A 25,430-nucleotide genomic window follows, 5' to 3' on the forward strand; every position below is an offset into this window, starting at 1 on the left:
ACCTGGCTTTCAACTGATCCCAGCAAGAGCCCAGCGCCGGGATACCCTCACGGGTGATTAGCCGTGCTCTACAAATCCAAGTAGATTGATTGATTGATTGATTGATTGATATCTCACCTTCAGGAGTTCCCATGCAGGCTCCTCACACTTCTTTTCTATTACTGTTATCAAGGCGTTGAGAGAGGTGATTTGATTGGACAGTTTGGTGATATTTGCATTTTCTACCATGGTAATTTTCTTCTCCATCTCCTCCAGTTTTTCACAAAGTGTTTGCTCGTGTTCTTTCAGGAGTTGCCGCAGTTTTTCAAACCCAGATTCAATGTTATTCTTCTCAGTTCTTAACTTGTCCTGTCATAAGCAAAGACACAAAAGCTGGTTAGATATTAAAAAGTTCAGGGGGAGGGTCGAGGGGTTAATAGCTACTTTAAAAAATCAGAACACTTGCGTGCTTCTCCTAATTTCTGAACTGCAGCCTCTTACTACCTTCACTTTTACTGTCTTACATCCTTCTCCCACTCCTGCCCCCTCCCCTGTCCTCAGACACCTTACAAACTGTGGGGAGGGCAGAATTTGTGAGGCTGCAGAGAAGTTAGATCCATGAAGAAAGTGCAAGGGAGCGCACCCACCACAGGCAGAGACAGTCAAAGACCCAGAGACAGGCTGAGTGGAGACTGGCTGAAGTCAAGTGTGAGTGGATGTGACTAGCACAATAGAATTTAAATGAGGGGGGGCAGGAAGATGCCAAGGTTGCAAGCCTGAACGGTTGGAGCGGGTGCTGTTCTTAGTTTGTTCAGCCACCAGGAGTCGTTCCAAGGAGAGGTGCTGTTCCCAAAGATCATAACTTCCGTCTTGTCTGTGTTGTTTTAGGTAGTTTTTTTTAATCCAGTAGGCGATGCCAATCCTGCATCTTTGGAAGTTGGCCTTCATGGTGGAGGGGTCTTCTTATAGTCGGGGGATGAGCTAGGTGTTGTCAGCGTATAATATGATGTTTATTCGGTGAGTTATGCTGATGTTGGCCTAGGGAGTCATGTAGATGTTGAACAGAGAAGGGCAGAGGGACGCCGCAGATGATGTTCTTGGTTCTGAGGTGAAAGGTGGTAGGTGGATTCTCTGGCGTCTTCCGGTGAGGGAGGATGAGATCCATTTGACAGCATCTCTGCCAGATCTCACCTTAGTTTTGACACCAGCGATAGGGATTTCCCGAGGTAAGTTTCCAACTTTACCCACCACCGAGACAGCCCAACACTAGTCAAAGGCAATCTAGGTTAAATGGGGGAAGAGGGGATGGAAAGACAAAGGTCACAGGTCCTACGGAGTCAGTGCAGAGATGTTTATGTTATCCAGATATATTCTATATGCCTTCTGAGTAAAAAGGAAATGAAGTTGCAATCAGTGAATCTGCTATTACGATAGGTTCTAAACAGCACGTGTCTATATTGCTTATTACTAGTGTAAGAAAACCTGAGTAAATCCCCTCTTCCGTTAAGTAGGCAAATGACTGCATATAATGAAGTATTATACAATGTAAGGGAATAAGAATAGAGAATAAAGGTTTATGTGGCAACAGGAATCAAGAACACCATAGATCCTATGTACATGTGTGAGAGTTAAGTATACCTTGTAGCCTTCTGTCTGTGGGACAATAGAAGGCTCAAACTACAGACTAGAAAAGTAGAAAAAATGGAATCAAAGGTAAAACGAACTTCTATATACAATTTCCAACTGTGTATCTCTTCTAGTCAAAAAAAGGTCAAAAACATAATACAACAAGCATTGGCATAGCCAATAGGTCTCGCCTTTGGGACCTTATAAGTATTTAGTTATGCGGCACAATATCCTTGGTGAAACAACATTAACTCTTGCATGGTTAAACACCTATAAGGTCCCAAAAGCGAGACCTATTGGCTATGCCAATGCTTGTTCAATCTGGTGAGCGCCATTTACTTTGAACATTTATACTATGTCACTATCATAGACATAGAAAACAGATCTTGGTTCCAACTTTTTGAAAACAGATACACATGGATTAAAACTGAGAGAAAGTGCACGCAAAATACATACACGTGAAAAACATTCGGTAAAATAAGTGGTCATAATAAGAACTACGCAATTATAAAAACGCATAGTGCATTTAACATAAATCCATTAACTGCAAAGTGCATCATTGGACCACTGAAATATACATGCAATGTATAGAATTGACAATTGTAGTGGAAATGTATCGATTTCATTATATAAGAACATCTGCTGTCGTCATAAATCTTTAAAAATTGCGCAAACCCCTTTCATATAACATTTAAAAATGAAGCGTGCTGCGTAAACATGAGGCGTCAGGGAGATAGGATTAAGTACAGCTGATCCCTTAATTAGCATAGAAACCGCTCAACGCTAAAGCCGTAAAACACACTTGTAATTGAAATAAAATGCATGGCTGCTCAATGCCGAGTTAAATATAAACAAGTAGGCGCGATTGAAGCTTAAGGTCAATAGAACATATGCCAGACTTTCGAAATGTGACACATAATGTGTGTTTAGGATCTCAAGTGCCAATTCATGAATAGCATGTTGAAACAAGTGGGACTGTAAGTCCCATAATGCCTCATTGTAATCACATGCAAGTGTAGAACAGGCAAGGAAAAGTCCAAAGGCATCTATAGTATAAATAGCGTCCAAACTCAACAACCAAAGCGTAGCCTACAAAGTTATGCTAGTGTTCAGAAAAATCACGTGCCATGCAACACACTATGAGTGAATGCGCATCTTCACCACTGAACTCCGGGCACGGGCGCCGAGTGGATTCCGGATGGGAAGGAATGTAAATTAAAAAACACCCTAATAGTGTTAATGTCAAGTGTTCTCTGCTGCCTATGCAAATTCATTAAAGTGTAGGGTCGGGGAAGATCTTTGTGTAAAAATGTACGAGCCAAGCAAACCTCACCATTGGCATTTCTAGTCAGGGGGAAAACAAAGACACAAAGACAGACAGACAGACAGACACACACACTCACACCCCCACCTCCTCCACCCCCCACCCACCACCCAACACCCGCCACCCCCCGTGAGAGGCACACAAGGCATAATGTGCCTTGACAGAAACCCACATGGCGGCTGCGCGCGTGCGCGCGCACGCAAGCTTGAGGCCAGGAAGAGCCTGTAGAAGCACTTTCAAAAGCCACTCACTAAATTTCTCGCAGCGCATGCGCTGGCTCAGCGCAGCCTAAAAATATATAGAGCCTTAGTAAGTTTCCGTGGACTTAATTCTTTAGTGTTTTAGAGACAAGCATTATTATGGCTCTTACATTTTGTCCTTAGGATTATCACCACCATGTGCCAGAATGGCGGACTCCTGAGGCTGAGTACTGTGATCTGATAAGTGTAGTTTCATGCAGAAATTATCATCAATTAAACGCAGAGTGTGTTACCACCAAGGAGACTGGAAAATGTGGTCCTTTGAATGTCCTGGTTTTCCTTTCTTGTCTCTGCAGGGATGTTCAGGAGCTGAGCGGGAACGGCCACGCACGATACCGTAAAGCAAGAGAGAAAGCCGATGAAAACACAGCTGAGGAGGCTGAACATGGCGTGTAATGACCTGGAAGTAGAAGGTAAGTGAACCGACGGCAGGAAGGCTGTAGGCACAAACACTAAAATGCCAAGCAGCTTCCTGCCGGGTGAGGCAGTACCGCCCCTGCCACATCCGATATACGGATCGCGGCAGGCTTGATAATCTCCTTAGGTTTTGATGTGATAAAGCCTGTTGATAAGGTTGTTATGTTATGTTATGTTATGTTATATAATCTTATAGAGCGCACAGATGCCGCAGCCAAGAGGCGTCCCAGCGCTAAGGAGATGGTGACACGACACAACAAACATTGGGAAGACTCCAACAGAAAAGAGTTTAAACTGTGGAAAATAGGAAGGTTTTTAGAGCCTTCCTAAACAGGAACAGATCGGGTATAGGTTGTGGTAGGATACAGTGCTGAATGCTGCTGAGAGGTTGAGAAGGATCTGGGCTGTTGTTTCTCCCCAGTCGAGCAGGGATCTAATGTCATTAGTGGCGTCGATCAGGGCGGTTTCAGTGCTGTGGTCGTGCGGAATCCAGATTGGGAAAGGTCAAGAGGATTGTTGATCTCGAGTTGATGGTTGATGGCCTTTTTGAGGACTTTTGTGGAAATGGGGAACAGAGAGATGGGATGGTAGTTCTTGAGTTTGCTGGTGTCATTGTAAGATTTCTTGAAAAGGGGCTTGACTTCTTGACATAGTATAGACATTAGAACTCCTATAGAGGGTAAAGGGCACCAGAGATGACGCTAAACTTTTTGGGGGATTGTACATTGCAACCCTAAAATGACTTTATTTCTTACTAAAAATAAGAGCAGGGGTAGACATTACATTATTGTGTCTTTAGGTTGACTGTTTAGTTCTGAATGCTTGCCTCGCCCTCTACTTCAGTGAAAAGACTTTGACTGCTCGATCTCACTATCGTGAGAATCAAGTGCAGAAAGGGATGTCCTTGGCTCAGTTTTGAGCTATAGTAGGACAGACCCCAGGACACTAGAGGCAAATGACCTCAACCAACATGATCATTACCCTTGAGGCGTCCGCGCCTGGACCGCGCCAGGACCCCTGGCCCCCTTGTCTGCCGACCCACACGATGGACTTACGACGCCACCACCCTCAACGCACTCAAACCCGGCCTGAACCCCGCCTGCTATCGAGCCACCCCGAAACGCACCCACGGACCCTTCACCTGCCAAGCCTGCTATTTCACCTGCCTCCGGCCCTGCACCGCACCTGTGAAAGCGACGAGAACCAGCAACAACCACCTCAAGTGCATCCTGCTCAACACCCGCTCCGTCCACGGACACGCCGTCTAACTCTGGAACCTGCTCGACACAACTTCACCAGACGTCGCCTTCCTCACGGAAACCTGGATGAACGCCTCCTCTGCACCCGCCATAGCCATCCCGGACGGATACAAGATCGCCCGGAAGGACCGCGTAAACAAGACCGGAGGAGGCATCGCCATCGTCCACAAGTACATCTTCCGCATCTCGACAAACCACGACGACACGTTCACAGCCGCCGAGCACCTCCACTTCCAGATACACACCGACCCAAAGACCACCCTCAGAGGCACCCTCATCTACAGACCCCCGGGACCACGCACACAATTCAGCGGAGACATCGCAGACTTCATTAGCCCGCACGCCCTCGTCTCCTCAGACTACATCCTCCTGGGGGACCTCAACTTCCACCTGGAGAACAACAATGACAGCAACACCACCACCCTGCTGGACAACCTCGCCAACCTCGGACTCAAGCAACTGGTCGACACCCCCACCCACTACGCCGGCCACACGCTCGACCCAGTCTTCTCCTCCAGCAAGGACATCTCCTTCAGCCACTCCACCGGACTCCATTGGACTGACCACAGCTGCGTCCACTTCAGCTTCAGGATAACCACGACCCACCACCACCCGCAACAGGTTCCCCGCAGGAGCTGGATCAGGATCACCACAGACCAGCTCACCACCTCCCTCAGACGGAACCCTCCCGTCAGCGCAACGGACCCCGTCAGCGCAACGGACCCCGACGTAGCAGCCCGCATCTTCACTTAGTGGCTCACCGACTGCGCTAATGACCTCGCACCTCTGAAGACCCCCCCCCGCAGACCCAGCAGCAAGAAAGCCTCTTGGTTCACCGACGAACTCAAAAGCTCCAAGAAGAACTGCCGCACCCTCGAGAAAGCCTGGCGCCACGACCAAACCACAGAAAACATGACTGCCCTCAAGAACGCCACCCGCATACACCACCAGCTGATCCGCACCACCAAAAGGTCAACATTCAAAGAACGACTGGAAAACAACACCCACAACAGCAAGGAACTCTTCAGCATCGTCAAAGAGTTCTCCAACCCCAACGCCGGAGACAACGACATCACCCCCTCGCAAGACCTCTGCGACTCACTCGCCTCATTCTTCCACCGCAAGATCACCGACATACACAACAGCTTCGGCACACCAACCGCGCGCCCAACCACCGAACCAACGCCCCCCACCACCACCATCTGCAACTGGACCCCTAGCAGCACCGAAGACACCACCCGAACGATGAACACCATCCACTCCGGATCACCAACCGACCCCTGCCCCCACCACGTTTTCAACAAAGCCGACTCCATCATTGCACCCCATCTCCGGGACATCATCAACGTCTCCTTCACCACCGCCTTCTTCCCGGAGAGCTGGAAGCATGCAGAGCTCAGCGCCCTACTGAAGAAACCAACAGCGGACCCCACCGACCTCAAGAACTTCCGCCCCATCTCGCTCCTCCCCTTTCCTGCCAAAGTTATCGAGAAGATAGTCAACAGACAGCTCGCCGCCTTCCTCGAGACGAACGGATCCCTCGACCCATCGCAGTCCGGTTTCCGAGCCAACCACAGCACCGAAACCGCCCTGATCGCAGCCACCGATGACACCAGATCCCTGCTAGACAACGGGGAAACAGATGCCCTCATCCTCCTGGACCTCTCTGCGGCATTCGACACTGTCTGCCAGCGCACCCTAGTACAGCGCCTCAGCAACATCGGAATCCAAGAGAAGGCACTGGAGTGGTTCATCTCGTTCCTCGCCGGCAAAACCCAGAGAGTCCGCCTCCCCCCGTTCAGATCCGAGGCCACCGAAGTCATCTGCGGCGTACCACAAGGATCATCACTCAGCCCGACCTCTTCAACGTCTACATGAGCTCTCTCGCAGACATCGCACGCCAACACAACCTCAACATCATCTCCTATGCCGATGACACCCAGCTGATCCTCTCCCTCACCAACGACGCCGCCACCGCCAGAGCCAGCCTACACGAAGGGATGAAAGACGTCGCTGAGTGGATGAAGTCCTCATCCTGGGATCAGCCCCCTCCGCCTGGGACGACTCCTGGTGGCCCCCTGCCCTGGGCACCACTCCCAAACCTACGTACCACGCACGCAACCTGGGCTTCATCCTGGACTCCTCCCTCTCGATGACCAGACAAGTCAACGCCGTCTCTTCATCGTGCTTCAACACCCTGCGCATGCTCCGTAAGATCTTCCGTTGGATCCCCACCGAAACCAGGAAGACAGTCACCCAGGCACTCGTCACCAGCCGATTGGACTACGGAAACACCCTCTAAGCCGGAACCACAGCCAAACTACAGAAAAGACTCCAGCGCATACAGAACGCCTCCGCATGACTCGTCCTGGACATCCCCCGACACAACCACATCTCCAGGCACCTGATAGACCTGCACTGGCTCCCCGTCAGCAAGAGGATCACGTTCAGACTCCTCACCCACGCACACAAGGCCCTCCACGACCTGGGCCCCAAGTACCTCAACAACCGCCTGGCGTTCTACACGCCCACACGCCAGCTATGATCAACCAGCCACGCCCTCGCCGCCGTGCCATGCATCCACAGAGCCACCGCCGGAGGAAGATCCTTCTCCTACCTGGCAGCCAAGACATGGAACTCCCTCCCCGCCCGCCTTCGGCTGACCCAAGACCACCTCGCCTTCAGAAAGCAACTCAAGACCTGGCTATTTGAACAGTAGCGCCCCCCCCCCCCCCCCCCCCCAGCGCCTTGAGACCCCCCGGGTGAGTAGTGCGCTATACAAATGTTTTGATTGATTGATTGATTATGGTCTGGCAGTGCCTGTGCAGGGCTATGATCTGGTGACAAGCACTTTGCAGCAATGAACGCGTCACTCAGTTGTCAGTACTATCAGGCGGCATAGTGACATGTGAGGTAACAATCATTGCAGAGTAAAGAGTGTATTTTAGGAAAAACTGTGAGTTAAACACTTACCATGAAATGTTTATGGCAATGACACCCTTGTTAACTCTATCACTACAGACACCCCTATGCAACACTTAAATATCGCGACCAGCGGCCGTGTCAGAGCGGTGATAAATGTGTGTCTCTGCTAGTTGTGCGTCCACGTTACAGGCCTGCCCTTTCTTCCAGCCTGAGACAGGGTTAAGTGCACTAATTATCCTGGGACATTCCAATCAGCCATGTCCTATCCCTGTAAGAGAGGTCTAATAAAGGCATCAAATATGACCGATTAAATAGACTGTTGCAGGAAAACCTTGCAATGAGGATTGAGCAGAACAGAGAATGTCCACGGTCAGTGGCTGATGATGTATAAACAACACCGGAGCACGATTACATTACTAAATCCTTGGTTTAGGAAGAGTCTTACACCGTGCTTGCTCGATGGGTGGATAGATAACTCCAGATCCACGCATACACCAACTCACAGAGGCACAAACTCATACAGATGCACAAATATCCATAGACCGTAGTACAACACAGATGAACATCTCCAGACCGTGCATACACAACCCCCGCAAATCCACACTCTCACATTGGCACACCCATACATATACATACTGACACAGAGATGCTTACATAATCTCAATGATGTATAACTCCCGACCTATGAATACACAAGCTCACAGACGCACACACACATACAGATGCACATGCATTTGCATTTGCAAACTCATAAATACCACCAGACTTTGCGATATGAAAACCCCTAGACAGGCATTCAAATATGCAAGTACAAACCCACAACCAATAAATCCAAACTAAAGCTTACCCAACCTTCAAACACACATGTACCCATATGAGCACATGCATCTATGAATCGCAATATATACATGCATACACAGAAAACTCATCCATGCCCACAAAAACACACAAATATAGATATGTGCAGACATGCATGCACTCCCATGAATAACTCCAGGACCATCCATACATGAACACCTAAGCATAAACATGCATACATGCACACGCACACACACACTGGTACATATTTACAGCCAAATAATGCCACACTTGTGCACATATACACTAACACGCACCATGTAAGTATGTAAGTGCTATCTTAAGGTCAGAAAGTAATTCTTGTTTTTATTTATTTTAGGATGGACCCTTGTCGATATCAGCCCCAATATCCAAGCACAGTGACTCTGGTCAGTAGATTTATCAGGTGGAACCCTTGTCGCAGTCTGTAGGGTCACTCATCAGCCGCTGTGTGTCCTTACAAAGACATGGGCATGGACACATACAGACACACAGAGACACAGCACTCCCTGCAGCCACTCACCCTCATGGTTTTATATTGTTCCTCTTCCTTGAGTTTCGACTCCAGAATATATTCCGCCTCTTTCTTCAGAAGACGCCGCCACTCTTGAAGTTTCACCTGCAGAGATGAGAGCGCAAGAAATAAGTGTAGATCTGTAGAGTGCGGTCTTACTCACTAGAGTTTCTGCCCCATGTGGGCAGACTGTACGTGCCAGTCATACATTAATATTGTGAGTACCACCCAAACATATCCAGATTGTAAGTACCAGTCGCACATATCAGGATTGTAAGCACCAGCCCCAAGTATCACAGCCAAGGAGACAGACCACGGTGTCACTTCTTTGGACCTGTTCTTGCCTGAAAGGACCTGAAATCCTGTTCCATGCAAACTAGCTTCATCACTGGCACTTGTACTTGATAAAGACACTGGGCTCGAATCAGAAAGGTAAACTTAGACTTATGGTCTAAACTTAGACCAAACGTCTAAGGTTATGACTTTGGGAATTCACAAAGGGCATTTACAGGTACCATCTTTTAGTCCGCACTCGGATTGTTTGTGAATTCCCAGAGTTGTAAACGCAGACGTTTGGCCTAAGTTTAGACCAAACATCTAAGTTTACCTTCGTGTATCGGGGCCCACTGTGCACACTTTAAGACTAACTGCATGGAAACATTTAGACTTCGCAATTTGTTTTTTAACAAAGGGGTGATGGGGAGCAGAGAGATAGTTTTTACCCAAGGGGGAGGTATCTTGTGAGTTACAAATGGCGGGACCCTTTTGGCTTCAGATGGACTCTACACTTAGACATGAATGTTCGAATGCAGGGAAAGGGAGACAGGTTTGGAACGTTGAGTGTAAATCTACCCTCCGTGTGTGGCGTAGGCATTTGCGAGTGCCCAGCCTGGGGAGAATGCTACACACAGGACATTCTGACCCTCACTCTTATAAACTCTGCCATACCCAACTCTTTCAAACTCCACTCCTGCCACTTCCCTCTATCAATCTCCTAAATAGCATCCTTTTAACTGATCTACAGACGACCCGGACCAAGCAAGCACTTAACAGAAGAAACTTCAGACATCACCTCTGCCTCCATCCAATGCAGTCACCCACATTCCTCAGAGACTTCCACCTCCCTGGCAACTCCAATACAAAATGCATGAAGGAATCCTTCTACACACTACTCAACACACTGGAAATAACAGAACTTATCAACAACCCAACACAAAGGCAACACGTCAGATCACTTTCTATCAGCGTCTCCTAATAGCTGCACCCAATTAGAAGACAAATATCCCTCCACTCCATCCAACAGCCTTCTGAAACATGCCAGAACACTTCAGCCCTCCAGAGATGTCGGAGTGTGAAAACCGTAGAAGTCAAACACCCTACTAAAAACAGGAAGTGCAGATCCTTCACCATAGCAGCTAAATCCTTTTTCTACAAAACCACCATCAGTGAGGCAATCAACATAAGAAAAACTCTCTTCAAGCTGTCAAACAGTGAACCAAACCTCTCTCAGAACCCACAGTCTCTGCATCAGTCGAGAAATACAATGCCATCAAACTCCTCTTCCCCAAGATAAACATATCATATCTAACGTTGTTGCCACTTCCACAATCCCGCCACTGCAAACCATCCCCCACTGCCACACCCGTCAATGGATCTTCTTCAATCCAGTCTTGTACATGGGTCTCCCCGATATCCTAAACTTTAGTCTAGAGAACCTCTGATCATAAGAAGACCCTTCCTTCATCTGTCATCAAAATGCACCACATTGTCAGCATCTCCTTCAGCCAAGGAACACTCTCAGACGCTCTTAAGATCTTTCCACTGCTATAAAAGCCATCCCGGGGCCTGGCCGACCTCACAGAAGTCTAACCTATTACCTACCTTTCATCTGTAGGGAAGATCAACAAGAAAGCAGCTGCCACACTCTACAGGGGCACATCAGCCAGAGTAATCTTCTACAGGAGGACCAATCTGTCTTCATGCCACGCTGCAGCCCTGACACAGCCACACTCCAAGTAGTCAACAACTCCCTCCTCGTCAACGACAAGAAACACTCTCAACCTTATGGTCCCGTTCCTGGACCTCTCTGTAGCCTTCGACACAGATGATCATCCAGCTCTGATCAATACCTTGAAAAAATGAGTGAGATTTTCAGGCACTGCCTTTAAATAGATCCCATCCTACATCACCAACTGGAATCTGTTCATGCAAATAGGTTCCACAAGATCACAGAAATTCACTGTCTCCAGCGGAGCGCCTCAGGGTTCTATTCTTTCTCCATCATCTTTAACCTCTACGTGGGATCTCTCGGATCCATCCTTACAGACACATCAAGATCCATCAGAATGCAGATGATGCGCAACTCTACCTTAAAAATCCTCACCCAACCACAGCCTTAAATCCTGCCCTGATCTCATCCAGTCTTGGATGTCCACGAATGTATTAAACTTAAACGCCACAAAGACTGAACTCCTCCTGTAAGTCGCTAGCTCAGAACAGACCCAGATTTTACTGGTGCAAGGTGTCCACTATAACTAGTGGACAGCATATACCAGGCCAACTTCTCACATGCCACACCCTGCATTACTGCACCTCTTCTGCTGTGTCTGAGCCCATGTGAGCCCATGTGCCACACCCTGCATTACTGCACCTCTTGTGCTGTGTCTGTGCCCATGTGAGCCCATGTGTGACACCCTGCATTGCTGCACCTCTTGTGCTGTGTCTGTGCCCATGTGAGCCCATGTGTCACACCATGCATTACTGCACCTCTTCTGCTGTATATGTGCCCATCTGTGCCCATGTGAGACACCCTGCATTACTGCACCGCTTCTGCTGTGTCTGTGCCCATGTGAGCCCGTGTGCCACAACTTGCATTGCTGCACCTCTCTGCAGTGTAAGTAAGTAAAATTTTATTGTGTATGGTTAATTAAAACCTTTACAAAAAAGTAAAATTCAACAAGCTTATTTCATTTAAATAAATATTTTAAAAAACATTTGCAGTTTTTTTTTTTTTTTTTTTTTGTAGAAATGAAGTCCAACTTTCATTGTCTATTTTCAAAGTCATTTGTTCCAATAAGACTTTAAGTTTTGCCCAATAGGTCACCTCTTTTTTCATTTTCCTGCAGAAGGCGACTAGTTTTCTGAAAAAATCTGGTGGCCCTGCAGGCTGTCTGCAATTGTTGGCTGTTCAATACCAACATAGCTGCCGACCGACATGTTCTAATTTGAAAAAGGCGGAATATCTGTAGGAGATAATACCGTCTCAATTTACTCAGACGAGGACAGATGCACAGGACATGGATCAAAGTTTCTTCAGAGAGACCACAAAGCCTGCACAGCGCTGTTGGCCATGTTTGCTGCCATGCCGGGATCTGATCTTTTGTGGTATAGGTTCCCAGCCGTAGTCGTAGTAGCATTTGTTGCGTAGATGGTGTTATATAGCTAACTAGATACGGTTGCGGGTTGCATCTCTCATATGTAGCCAATACCATCCAGCCGTGTTTTTTCTTTGCCAGAGCTGCTTTATCGGCCATCCAGGATTTATGTTTTGCAGCTCCATTGGCTATTTTTTTAAAGGCCGCGAAGGTATGTTTGGAGTTCCACGTCTCTTGCATGTCTAAGCTTTTCAATGATTCTTCCAGTGTTGTTTTCCAAGCCTTTTTTCCTTTTGTTTGATTGTTAATTTCAGACCAGCAGTGACCCATCAGTGTGTCTTCTTGAGCTGCTCTTAATTTCCAGCACGTTTTTATTGTGGCGGCTTGTCTAGCATGGTGCTGATTTAATAACCCGAATTCAAGGCGTACCTGCGCCTGAGATGCAAACTGCGGAATTTGAAAAAGATGTTTAAACAACACTGACTGTTGGAGGTTCAGGAAATTAGCGTCTTTGCCTCTGTATAGGTCGGAGCCATACGTGAGGGATGGTAAAAATTTGGCAGCAATCACTTTCAGCAGGTATTCATTCGATGGGCATTTTAATTTAGTTAGTAGTATGTTTAAGGCGAACCGCAGTTTGTTTGCCTGGGCTTTTCTGTACAGGGTATGTTCTCTCAATGACCATCTTGAGTCAACCAGTACTCCCAAATACTTGTAGGTGGAACTTTGCTCTATATTATGCCCAGCAATGTACCATCTGAATGTTTGCTGTCCTGGGTGAGACGCAAAACAGACCACTTTCGTTTTTTTGTAATTAAATTGCAGCCCATGCGTACTGATATATTTGTGCAGCCTTGTTATAGCTCGTTGGAGACCCAACGGGGTCTGGCTGCAAAGGACTATGTCATCAGCGTACTGCATACTCCTTATTTTATGTTGGGCTAAATTTGGAGGGTCTGTTTGAATCTCTGAGATGCTCTTGTCAAGGTCCGCAGTAAAGATATTGAAAAGAGTGGGGGCCAATACACATCCCTGCTTGAGGCCAATGTAGGTAGGGATTTTTGGTGTTGTTCTGTCCCCGTTGCCAAGTTTTATCTTAACCCAGGTAGATGTATACAAGTTTATAATGGCCCGTAACAACTTCGGAGGTATGCCCCAGCTGGCCATCTTTTCCCATAGGATCTCCCTTGGTACTGTGTCGAATGCCGCTTTTAGGTCGACAAAACAGGTGTACAGTTTTGTAGATTTAGCCTTTGCTTTATCAACAAGAAGATTCAGCGCTGTCAGGTTACATGACGTGTTGGTTCCAGGCCTGAACCCTGTCTGGGTGATTGGGAGTATGTTGTTACTACTAACCCAATCTTCCAATGCTTTCAAAAGATTGGATGCATATGCCTTGGCTTCTACGTCTATAAGCGCAATCAGTCTGTAATTTGCTGGCTCTGAGCGCACACCTGTTTTGAAGATTGGGTGCAGGATGCTCCCTCTCCATGAAGGGGGAATACTTCCTGATTGAAATGCATGGTTGTACAATGGGGTAAGGTATTCTGCCCAAAACCATTGGTCATATTTAAAAAGCCCATTCGGCAAGCCGTTCGGACCCGGCGCGCCTTTTGACTTTAGTTTTTTCAAGACCATTTGGACTTGGCATTGTGTAATCCAATTTTCAACAAATATTTGATTCTTCTTCATGCTTTTCATTCAGCAGGTGATTGGAGGGAAGTTGATTCCTTTCATGTGCACAGGTCATTTGGGTTTGCTCTAGATAATGGATCCAGTCTTCCTGTAATATGTTTACGTTAAAATCGAGGGCTACTCCATTGGCTACTTTGTTTATTTCTGCCCAAAATTTCCTGTTGTTATTGGATTTGCTGGCTTCTAATAATTGTAGCCAGATTTCTGTTTGGTGTTGTTTCTTTACGGTCCATACTTCTTTTTTGTATTTTTGCCTCAGAGTATGTATTTGCCTCTTAACGTCATCACCCCTCTTTATGACTTTCCCTTTAAGTTTTCTGATTTCCTGATTGAAAGTCCTTTTTTTGCTCCCTATTGCTCCCAGGTGCACTTTATGTATCTTGGAGGATTTTCTTTTGTTGGTCTGATTGTTTTGTCCAAATTTATCCGTCAGAGTTACGATCATTTTTTCCCAGTTATCCTGGTATGCCGATGGGGTTTTTTCGTCGTCTTCTGCCGACGTGGTTTTGACGTGATCCATGATTTCACCTACATTCTTTCCATTCCAAACTAACCGGTTAAGATTGTAAAGGTTCGAGGCTACGGTCAGATCTTTGATTGCTGGGGCCCTTGAATGTTGTAATCCGATCTCTATTACTTGCGCACTATGATCACTCTCCAGTTTGTGGATTATTCTATAAATAAGTACTATTTGTAGTACTTCAAGGTCAACCATTGTATAATCCAGTATAGATTGAACCTTTTTATCAATTCTGGTTGAGGATGCCGGCTGGTCCTGTGGAAATCTGCCATTCAAGGTGATCAATCCAATTTCTGCCAACATCTGTGCACACATCTTGCCATATTTATCTTTTTTACGATGGTCTATTATTGTTGGGGGGATTAGTTTCCTGTGCAAGTTGTTTCGTTGGCTTTCATAGGCAGGATCTGATTGTAGTAGAAACATGTTTAGGTCACCAGAAACCACCAAACCAACCTGTGGATAAGTGGCTTGCAAGGATTTAAGAAGTGCTTTAAGAGTCAAAATTTTCTCTAATTTGCTCTTTGCTGCCGGATGTATATAGATATTGCATATGATCAGTGATCGACACTCTTGCAAATCCTGATGTCCTGAACTGGGGTCAAGGGGGAGAGAAATTTTGATACATTGAATCCATGTTTGACCTGACTCAATTGACTGAAGTGACCATGGGACATTGGTGTTCAAATAAATCGATAGACCTCCCGCTGCCCTGCCCTTTCGACCTCTTTTGATGGCATATTGTTGAATTTCTTTGAAGCCATTTAAGTGTTCCGGGGAGATAGACCAAGTCTCTTGGAATAATATAATGTCAAAATGTTTGAGGAAAGCTATTAGTTCAGGATCATTTATTTTTCCTCCAAGTCCGTTTATATTCCAAGAGCATACCTTCAAGTTCGGTTTTCATGCTTCATCCCTCTTGTTATCCGCTAAGCTTACTGTTGGAGGTAAAACTTTCCGCGTCGGACTAGTAACTCCTGACCAGCCTTGATGGATGATCCGTAAATTGGACCATCCTCCCTTACTACTATCCGAGCCACCAACTGCTCCCCGGAGTATTCCGCTGTCGGACTTTGAATTTTCATTGGCCAGCGTGGATAACGGGCCCGGGTATCTTTCGGTTTCAACCGGTCTTATCTCGATTCCCCATTTTGCGAACTCTTCCCTATGTTGCCAAAAATCTTTAGCCTTCGAGGGATCCTTCCATGTTACCACTGTCATTTCTCTTCCATTTCCGTTTGGGATTATTTTGAATTCAATACTTTCAATATGTATGGTCTTCAGGTGTTTCAATGTTTCGATTGAGTTTGAGAGTTTTAAAATAGCGCTCCGGTTAAGAATGTCATGACTCCCCCTGGAGCTATAATGCGGGATAAGCTCATGAGAAAGCACCTCAGCTGAATGTGGAGCCTCTGCCTCTACTTTTGACCCCACCTGCCTGATTTGGGTGGTTTTTAGGTTATTTGCTAAGTGACCCTGGTATAAAATATTTATCTGAGTTACAGGCTCTTTCTCAAATGATGACTGTGAGAGACTTGTACACTCACACTCTTCTTTTGACCCCATCTGCCTGATTTGAGTGGTTTTTGTATTATTCACTCGATGGCCCTGGTATGGAACATTTGTCTGAAGTGCGAACTCTTTCTCAAATACTAGTTGAGAAAGACTAGAACACTCCAGTCGTTCTATAGGGAGGCTTTGTTGCAACCCTTTGGCCAACGAAGTTGCTTTTTGTGACGTTGCCGACTTTCTAAAGTAGTGTGTGATGGTTTTTTGATCTATTTGAGATTTTTTGTAGAGGAAGACCAACTACCGATGTCATTTTTTCTTTTTCTTGCGCCAAATGGAAAACTTTATCGATGGTTTTGAGTTCATTTTGAGTTGCTGACTGTAAAAGGGTTGATGGGGTAGAGAGCTGACAGATTTCCCCTTCGTCTTCCTGTGCATTAGTAATTGGTTCTTTCACCTTTTTCCCGTTCTCTTTTAATTCTGTTATTTGATTTTGTTTTGAAGGATTGTCCACTGAGGTCTCTTGTTGCAGATGCATTTTGAACAATGTTGTTCTTTTTTTTCCTTGTTGCTTGTTTTGTCTGGCTTTCCTCAGACGTTTGCGTTCGCGTTTTGTTAAAGAGTTAATTAGTCTTGATTGCTCTTTGTTTTGAATCCCTAAGTCTTGGCTACCTTGGTTGACTAGATCGTCAGTGCCAATCGGTTGAATATGGATGTTTTTAGAGGTTTTTGTCTCGATGTTTGTGATGGTGAATGGAATACTTTCTCCCGTTGGATCCAGAGTTGTATCCTCGCTGAATGAAAATTTACCACCATTATTAGCGGTGGTATTTTGCGGGCTTCCTGCTGTTGGCTCCTCATTTAAGACCTTGCTAGCTGTGGAGTCCTCGTTGATACTACATGCCGGGGGGATAAGAGCATTTCCTGCACATGGATCTTCAACGGTTGTTTGGGAATTACTTGTGTTTTTTCTTACCTCTGACAAAATATCTGTTAAGATGTTTGGCAGCTCGGCCAGATGGATCATTTTTTCAAGGCACTGGCGTTCATGGAATTTTATGAGCGGATCTTTCTGCACTCGTTCAATGAGGGAGTTAAACTCAGTTATTTTTCTTTCTATTCCTACAACATGAGAAGCCAAGATTTGTAAAAGGTCTATCTGTAGTTCTAATTTTACTGAATGTTGGAGTAGCGTAGTCGAGATAGTTTCCATGATACCTATAAATGGAGTCCATAATGGAGCCTGTTCTGATAGAACAAACTCTTGGTGATTACCACTGGTTTGGGGACTGTGCCAAGCTGTTTCCTCTGATATGTTCTGAGAGAAATCTTGTGAGGAACTTCCCGGGCCTGGTCCCGGAGTTGATGGTTGATTGTACACTGAGTTCAGGGACTCTGGAACTTTTGTTGAATTTGCTATATTTTGTGAAGTAACAGTGAGAAGGGGATACACCTCTCCTGATAGACTGAATGATGTTTTATCTACGACCTCACTGCTTGTTATTGAGCTAGAGTCTGCAGAACAATCAGGAGTTAGTTGTGGCCTCGAACCTGCAGGAACTTTTGATATTTTCTCATTCATCAATGGCTCCTTAACAAGTTTTTGGCTTTCATGTGCCCTGCAGCTTTCCGAGATTGTGAGTGCATTTCCAGTTAGCTGTTCTCCCTGTGACCTTTCTTTAAATTCTGTAACTATAGTGCCCTTGTTCCACATATCACTATCCTGTGAATGTTAATCCTTTATATAATGAATGGGCGCCCCCTAAATCAGGCCCCGCGGTGGAACCGAGAGAGCCCTGGTTTATTATGCCCGGCTTAACTGACGAGTTTGGTAACTTTTCCTCTGGGGAATCCGATGTTACTATGTACGTTTCCTTTTGTACATTAGAAATGTTTAGTAACTCTCTTGAGTTTATTTGCGCTTTGACCGTTATTTTTTTAGCCGTTGTTTTATGGATTGGCCATAAGCTTTGAGTGATGTCGTTTGTAGAGTTGCTCTGTGACTGCGGGGCTATCATTATCGTGCCAACTGACTGGGACTTTCTTTTCTTGCTGGTGGTGGCCTTAGGTGTCTGAGCTTGCGGCTGGAATGGTGCCATAATCTTCGGAAATGGGCTGGCAGGAGACGGTAAGGAAGGAGTAGAAGGGATTAAGTAGTCTGTTATCTTGGCTTTTATAAGGCCTGGGGTTATCTTTTGAGTCTTATTTGGGGGAGAACTGACACTCATATCAAACCCATCTGTTAGTTCCTCATCAAATGGATCACTTGATCCTTCACTCATGTTTCTGCGTTGCTGCTGTCGTCTTTTGTGCTTGATTGGCTCTGTTCTCACTCTGCCCGATCTCATGGTGTGTAATTGTTTCGAACTAGTGTAGAATCTAGTACTGGTTGGTTGGTGGTACTGGTTGGTTGGTGATTGGAGTGTACACCCCTCTGACTTCACCTTTCCACCTTCCCTGCGAGCTACGTTCTACCAGCTACGGGCTCGGGCGTGTCAGAACTTGCTTTTCGCAATGGTGAGGCGTATAGAAATCAATTACAGTGAAAGGTAGTGAAATTTTTTCTCTGCTATGGTTGCTAGTCACTAACCTGACTCTGCGTACAAATGGTGGTGCAGTCTTTTCCTCTGTGTAGGAACCGCAACTTCAGGAGAGCTGCCTCAGCTCACTGCTTCCCCCTCTTACTTCACCTGAGCCGCCACTTCGATATCTCTCTGCGTCAGTGTAGGCGCCGCTGCAAATGTACAAACATGCAAACCAGCGCAATCCTGCTAATCCCACTCTTTTCCACCGTGAGAGAGACTTCGACTCCCTGTACAAGCGCCTTAGTTGTTATGGCGCCTTAGTCGATGTAGTGCCTTGGTCGATGTAGAGCAACTGGGATGACCCCCTTCTATGGCAGCGGAAGGCTTGACAATAGGTTTCCGGTCACAGGGAGGTGTGACCACCTCCCAGACAGGCTTTAGTGTATTGGGGCTGGGTGGGTGCACTCAGAGTGCTTTGATGTCTGCACTGGTGGCACATTTGGTGTCCCTGTGCATAGTCCAGCTCAAACCGGTTGCAGGGGCCATCAGCCACTGCTTTGGCACAAAACTGGACAAAGGACATGGGTGTAGCCACCCCTCTGTCCTGACCCTCCCATAGGTGGGTCCCCAGAGTTTGTCCCACCCTTTCCTTGGGTATAAAGTAGGAACCCCTGACTACAGGTTTTTAGATTTACCTGGACGAAACTCTGCTACAGAAACCAAGTAATTCGACTATTGAAAACTACGTTGGATGACTGAAGAATCTCCCTTGGAGTGAAGAAGTAACTTCCCCGCAAGGCAGGCACCTTAAACACATCTGATCGGTTTGCATCTCCGAAGCTCCTGAGGACTCCGAAGATTTCTGTAACACAGTAAGTGGGTTCCCAAGTGTCCCCAAGGTCGACTAGTTCTCTCAGCAAACCTGAGACCCGCATCCCTCGTGGGGACCGTGCAACCCGTACCCCTGGGCACCGTGTCCATTTGCAGCAGCATATGCTTTTCGGGGATCCCTGAGGCTGTGCTTTGGGCTACTTGTAGTCCTGATCCCGAGCAGTAATTCCACCAAAGATTTCTGACCTACACTCCACGAGTGTTCCGTGGGCTGGTATTCTGTGATTCAGCTCGAGGTCCCTTCGCGATCCCTGCTCCGTTGGCCTGTGGGTCCCTGTGAAGGCAACTCTAACTTTCCGTGGACTTTCCTGGTTGCTCCAGACGTGCCCTGACTCTCCATCATTTGGGGAGTCCCCAGGACCTTGCTGGTCCTCACCGAAGCATCTTTTCTCTGGCCGCGTGGGTTGCAGTTGCCAAGGTTTGTTGGTGTTCAATCTGGACACTGACCTCCCAGCACCCGACATCCTTTGTGGGACAGCTCACCTTCAGACTTTGGTCACCGTGGACGTCTCCTGGTCCCCGTGGCTGCAGAGTCAAGCTTCACCTCTACTCACCTGAAACACCCGACATCGGTGGGCATTCGACTATCGTGCTCCTGGTCACTGTGAAGTGACCCAGACTCTGTCCCCTCTGCTTTCAGGTTATTCTCAGCTCCAATCCAGGCTTGGATCACACCGGACACTTTTCATCTTCCCGGCAGCAGCACTTCTTCGCATCACGCCATTGAAATCAATGAGCGTTTCCGACACCACTTGACCCCTATGCACCGGGCTCCTCTGGGATAGGTAACACGGGTACCTCGGTACTCTCAAGGGTGCTGGCCTTAGAACCTTCTATGTTCGAAAGGGTTTGCTTAAAGTCCTCTCCTAAGTGTCCTTAATCTTTAAAATTCCAACCGCGACTTTCTCATATAGTTGTACGGAACTCGCGGCTGTGTTCTCACACTGCACCCGTCCTCCGTGAGTCCCCTGTGTCACTACCTTGGGTGGTTCTTTGGGGTCCCAGCGATTCTACGTACTCTAGGCACTGTGTCTAGTCAAGTCGGGGTTGTTATACCACTTTCTTAATATATAGTTTGGTCTCCCCCTGGGGCCCACTGTGTATTGTGCTATTTACTGTCGTTCTTGTGATTTAATATTGTGTGCTTTGTTCTCTAATCTCATAAAGAGGTTAGTAGAGAGTGTTAAGTAATAAATACATATATTTTATATATACCTTGTGTGGTTCTCCTTTCATTTGGTCATTCAAGAAATTATAGACTGGTAAACCAAGCTGCTTTACATTCCTTCGAGACATAGCCTGAAGGCTGCTCTCCACAGCTACCACTAGAATAGCTTTCAATAAAGGCTGTCTTTAACCTAATCATCAATAAGGGACGTTTGGACTGGTGCAAGGTTTCCACTATAACTAGTGGACAGCATATACCAGGACAACTTCTCACATGCCACACCCTGCATTACTGCACCTCTTCTACTGTGTCTGTGCCCATGTGAGCCCATGTGCCACACCCTGCACTACTGCACCTCTTCTACTGTGTCTGTGCCCATGTGCCACACCCTGCATTACCACATCTCTTCTGCTGTGTCTGTGCCCATGTGCCACACCCTACATTACTGCACCTCTTCTACTGTGTCTGTGCCCATGTGAGCCTGTGTGCCACACCCTGCATTACTGCACCTCTTCTACTGTGTCTGTGCCCATGTGAACCCATGTTGACACCCTGCATTACTGCACCTCTTCTACTGTGTCTGTGCCCATGTGAACCCATGTTGACACCCTGCATTACTGCACCTCTTCTGCTGTGTCTGTGCCCATGTGACCCGTGTGCCACATCCTGCATTACTGCACCTCTTCTGCTGTGTCTGTGCCCATGTGACCCGTGTGCCACATCCTGCATTGCTGCACCTCTTCTTCTGTGTCTGTGCCCATGTGAGCCCGTGTGCCACATCCTGCATTGCTGCACCTCTTCTGCTGTGCTTGATGTCCAAGTGGGCCCATGTGTCACACCCTGCATTACTGCACCTCTTCTGCTGTGCCAAGCAGCATGTGAGTATGTGTGCTACACCCTGCATTACTGAACCTCTTCTACTGTGTCTGTGCCCATGTGAACCCATGTTGACACCCTGCATTACTGCACCTCTTCTGCTGTGTCTGTGCCCATGTGACCCGTGTGCCACATCCTGCATTACTGCACCTCTTCTGCTGTGTCTGTGGCCATGTGACCCGTGTGCCACATCCTGCATTGCTGCACCTCTTCTGCTGTCTGTGCCCATGTGAGCCCGTGTGCCACATCCTGCATTGCTGCACCTCTTCTGCTGTGTCTGTGCCCATGTGACCCGTGTGCCACATCCTGCATTACTGCACCTCTTCTGCTGTGTCTGTGCCCATGTGACCCGTGTGCCACATCCTGCATTACTGCACCTCTTCTGCTGTGTCTGTGCCCATATGAGCCCATGTGTCACACCCTACATTACTGCACCTCTTCTGCTGTGTCTGTGCCCATGTGAGCCCGTGTGTGACACCCTGCATTACTGCACCTCTTCTGCTGTGTCTGTGCCGATGTGAGCCTGTGTGCCACAACCTGCATTACTGCACCTCTTCTGCTGTGTCTGTGCCCATGTGAGCCCGTGTGCCACAACCTGCATTACTGCACCTCTTCTGCTGTGTCTGTGCCCATGTGAGCCTGTGTGCCACATCCTGCATTACTGCACCTCTTCTGCTGTGCTTGATGTCCAAGTGGGCCCATGTGCTACACCCTGCATTGCTGCACCTCTTGTGCTGTGTCTGTGCCCATGTGAGCCCGTGTGCTACACCCTGCATTACTGCACCTCTTCTGCTGTGCTTGATGTCCAAGTGGGCCCATGTGTCACACCCTGCATTGGTGCACCTCTTCTGCTGTGTACAATGACCATGTAACCGCATATACCACACCGTGCGTTTGTGCACCTCTTGTGGTATGTCCGATGACCCTGGGAGCCTGTGTGCTACACCCTGCATTGTCGCATCAAGTCTTCAGACACTGAGAACTCACACTGCACTGCCACCCTGAATCCGTTGAGTATAGTGCAAGGTCCCAGAACACCCACACACATCCCTACTGCTCTTGTGCAGCCGCCTCTGTGCGTCACAGTATGCGGCCTATGATCTCAGCGCTCTGACAGACACACTGTGTGCTCTTTTGCAGGTCGTCATAAAGCCTCACAGAGCGCATTCACTTGCGATCCCTAAAGACCAACGAACGTACCTTGTAATTTTCAGCAGCCTTCTCTAGGGACACATAACACCCCCAAAATATACATTGAATCCTCTTAAAGACGTAATATGTGCATTCACTTGTGAATCGTGAACATCCACAGACATGCGCTGTGCTCCTCGGCAGCTCCTTCCTCTGCAGAACGTACAGTGTCTTCACTTGTGACTCTTGGACACCTACACACATACCTTATGATGATCTTACAGAGTGTCTTCACTTGTGAATCGTGAACATCCACAGACATGCGTTGTGCTCCTCGGCAGCTCCTTCCTCTGCAGAACGTACAGTGTCTTCACTTGTGAATCTTGGACACCTACACACATACCTTATGTTGATCTTACAGAGTGTCTTCACTTGTGAATCTTGGACACCCACACACATACCTTATGATGATCTTACAGAATGTCTTCACTTGTGAATCCTGAACATCCACACACATACCTTGTGCTCCTCTGCACCTTGCAGCTTTGTCCTCTGTGGAACTTACAGTGTCTTCATTTGTGAATCCTGAACACCCAGATACACTCCTTGCACAGACTTCCCTTAAGGGCCTCCGTGTGCACTATGATCCATAAACATTCACACGTACGTCTAGAGCTCTTTATCAGCCTCCTCTATGGACTCTCGGGTGCCTTTTAACTCCCTGAACATCCCCAGACATACCCTGTTCTCTTATGCAGCTTCCTTAATGGCATACACAAGTAGGGTGACCAGATGACTCCATGCCACCGGGACACATTTCCTTTTCTGGGCTTTTGATTTAACAGATCAGGGCATTCTGGGACTTGTAGTCTTCCTTCATTTTACTTGACCCTGTCGCTTCAACACACCAGATACAAATGATATGTAAAAGCTAAATCCAGGAATGGAAAAGTGGTGTCCCAGTGACATGGAGCAATCTGGCCACCCTATAAAACGGGTGACTCGTGATTTGTTAACACCGCGTACTGCGCTTGTGGTCTTTGACTGCCCCTTGGTGTGGCTCACCAAGTGATTTGTGATCCCTGAACGCCCACAGACATACCTTGTGCTCCTCTGCAGCCTCCTCTACAGGACTTGCTGAGTGAGTTTTATGGTCCTTGGACTCTCGGCAGACCCAGCACATCATGGTCTGATCCTCTGCACAGAACAGCCTCAGTTTCTCTTCATGTTTCTCGCACAGATTCTCCTCCGGGGGCTTCACGGGGGGCAGATGAAGGCGTTTTGCAATTTCCACCATATTCCCCAGTTGCCTGTTGGGTCGGAGGTTTCTCCCAGAAGATATTTCCCTGCACTGTGGACAGGGGAAGTTTCCATCTCTTCCCTCCCAGCTCTGAGTGATGCAGGAGCGGCAGAAGTTGTGTCCACACTCGATGGACACAGGATCCTTAAAATATTCCAAACAGATGGAACAAGTGGCCTCTTCCTTGAGGTCCCCGAGCTGAGCTGCCGCCGCCATGATTCAGAGATGCAGGAAGTAAAGTTAAGTTTCATTTCTCTCTGTGTGCAGTGGGTGTGTCTGTGCGTCTGCCCCTCTCTGGCTGCGCTGGGACTTCCGGGTTCATGTTACAGGCAGAGCAGGGAACTGCCTCCTCTGCTGCCTGTGCTCTGACTGGAGGTTTCCCTTCTTTCTCGGTAAAATACCAGCGATTTCAGTTTCCTTCTCCGGTTCCGTAAGTGCCAGGAGCGGTCTCCTAAAGATGGATTTGTATAAAATCCTCCGAGTTACTTTTAACCTCACAATTCTGCGTCTGCTTGTTATAATATTTGTTTTAGAACTGGAATGACATCTGGAAAATAATTATGAAACAATTTCTTCATGCATTGTCTGTTTGAAAGGCTGAAAAATAACTGCTTTTCTCACTTCTTTACATGTAATAATTCATTATCGGGATCTCTGGCATTACCCGTAATTGGAGGGGCAATGTATACCGCAGGGTGGACTAAATTATACAGCGAGATGAGGCAAAATATGCGGCTTAATAGCAACCTTTGACCGCATGATTTCAATATCCTGCAATTTTATCCAACACAATCATTGTCTGAGCGGAGGTTTCACCTCATTAGTGCAGTTAAACTCCTCACTACAACTTTCATCAGTTAAATGGAGACCAGTGGAGCCTTGGAAAGGGGCTGCCACATGTGGCGCTGTTTAGTCCTTGTTCAGCTGTTTGAGGCAGACACCGTTTTATGCGGTACATGCGGCATAGCCGTAATTACATGCCCAATTCAACTTGTGCAAAATCCATTATTTCCATTGACTCTGATCACAAAACATTTGTGCAAAAACAAGCTTTCTATTTTGTTCGGAAAATATTTGTAAATATTTTACTGGTTATAACTACACATTGTTTTAATTTAACACCTTGGAATTTCACGTGTGTTCAGTATTTACACTGCTCATATCAGTTACTTCTATACTCAAACAGGAGCTGTTCATTAAAGGTCAGAGGTCAGAACCTACCAGTGATTACAATAAAAAGCTGAGTTTGCTTTCTCGTGGTGGACACTGAAAAAGTGAATAAAACATAAAAGACCCTTTT

The 25,430-nt window shown here is 47.0% G+C and overlaps 1 protein-coding gene across 2 annotated transcripts in view; it reads right to left on the bottom strand.

The window, feature by feature from the left end:
* Nucleotides 1-24,435, bottom strand: part of LOC146869128 (E3 ubiquitin-protein ligase TRIM39-like) — an 88,807-nt gene extending 64,372 nt beyond the window's left edge. Inside the window, exons 1-3 of one of the 2 annotated variants that reach the window (XM_085626183.1) lie at nt 23,933-24,432; nt 9,151-9,246; nt 118-348 (exon numbers count right to left, since the gene is read on the bottom strand). In XM_085626183.1, coding sequence (XP_085482309.1) covers nt 118-348; nt 9,151-9,246; nt 23,933-24,346 — 741 coding nt within the window. In that variant the 5' untranslated portion in view covers nt 24,347-24,432. Of the gene's footprint in view, nt 1-117; nt 349-9,150; nt 9,247-23,932 lie in introns of both variants that reach the window. The other variant, XM_085626974.1, reaches the window with a different exon arrangement.
* Nucleotides 24,436-25,430: the final 995 nt, after the last annotated feature.

The sequence above is a fragment of the Triturus cristatus genome, chromosome 1_1 (genome assembly GCF_964204655.1).
Source record: "Triturus cristatus chromosome 1_1, aTriCri1.1, whole genome shotgun sequence".
NCBI lineage: Eukaryota > Metazoa > Chordata > Amphibia > Caudata > Salamandridae > Triturus > Triturus cristatus.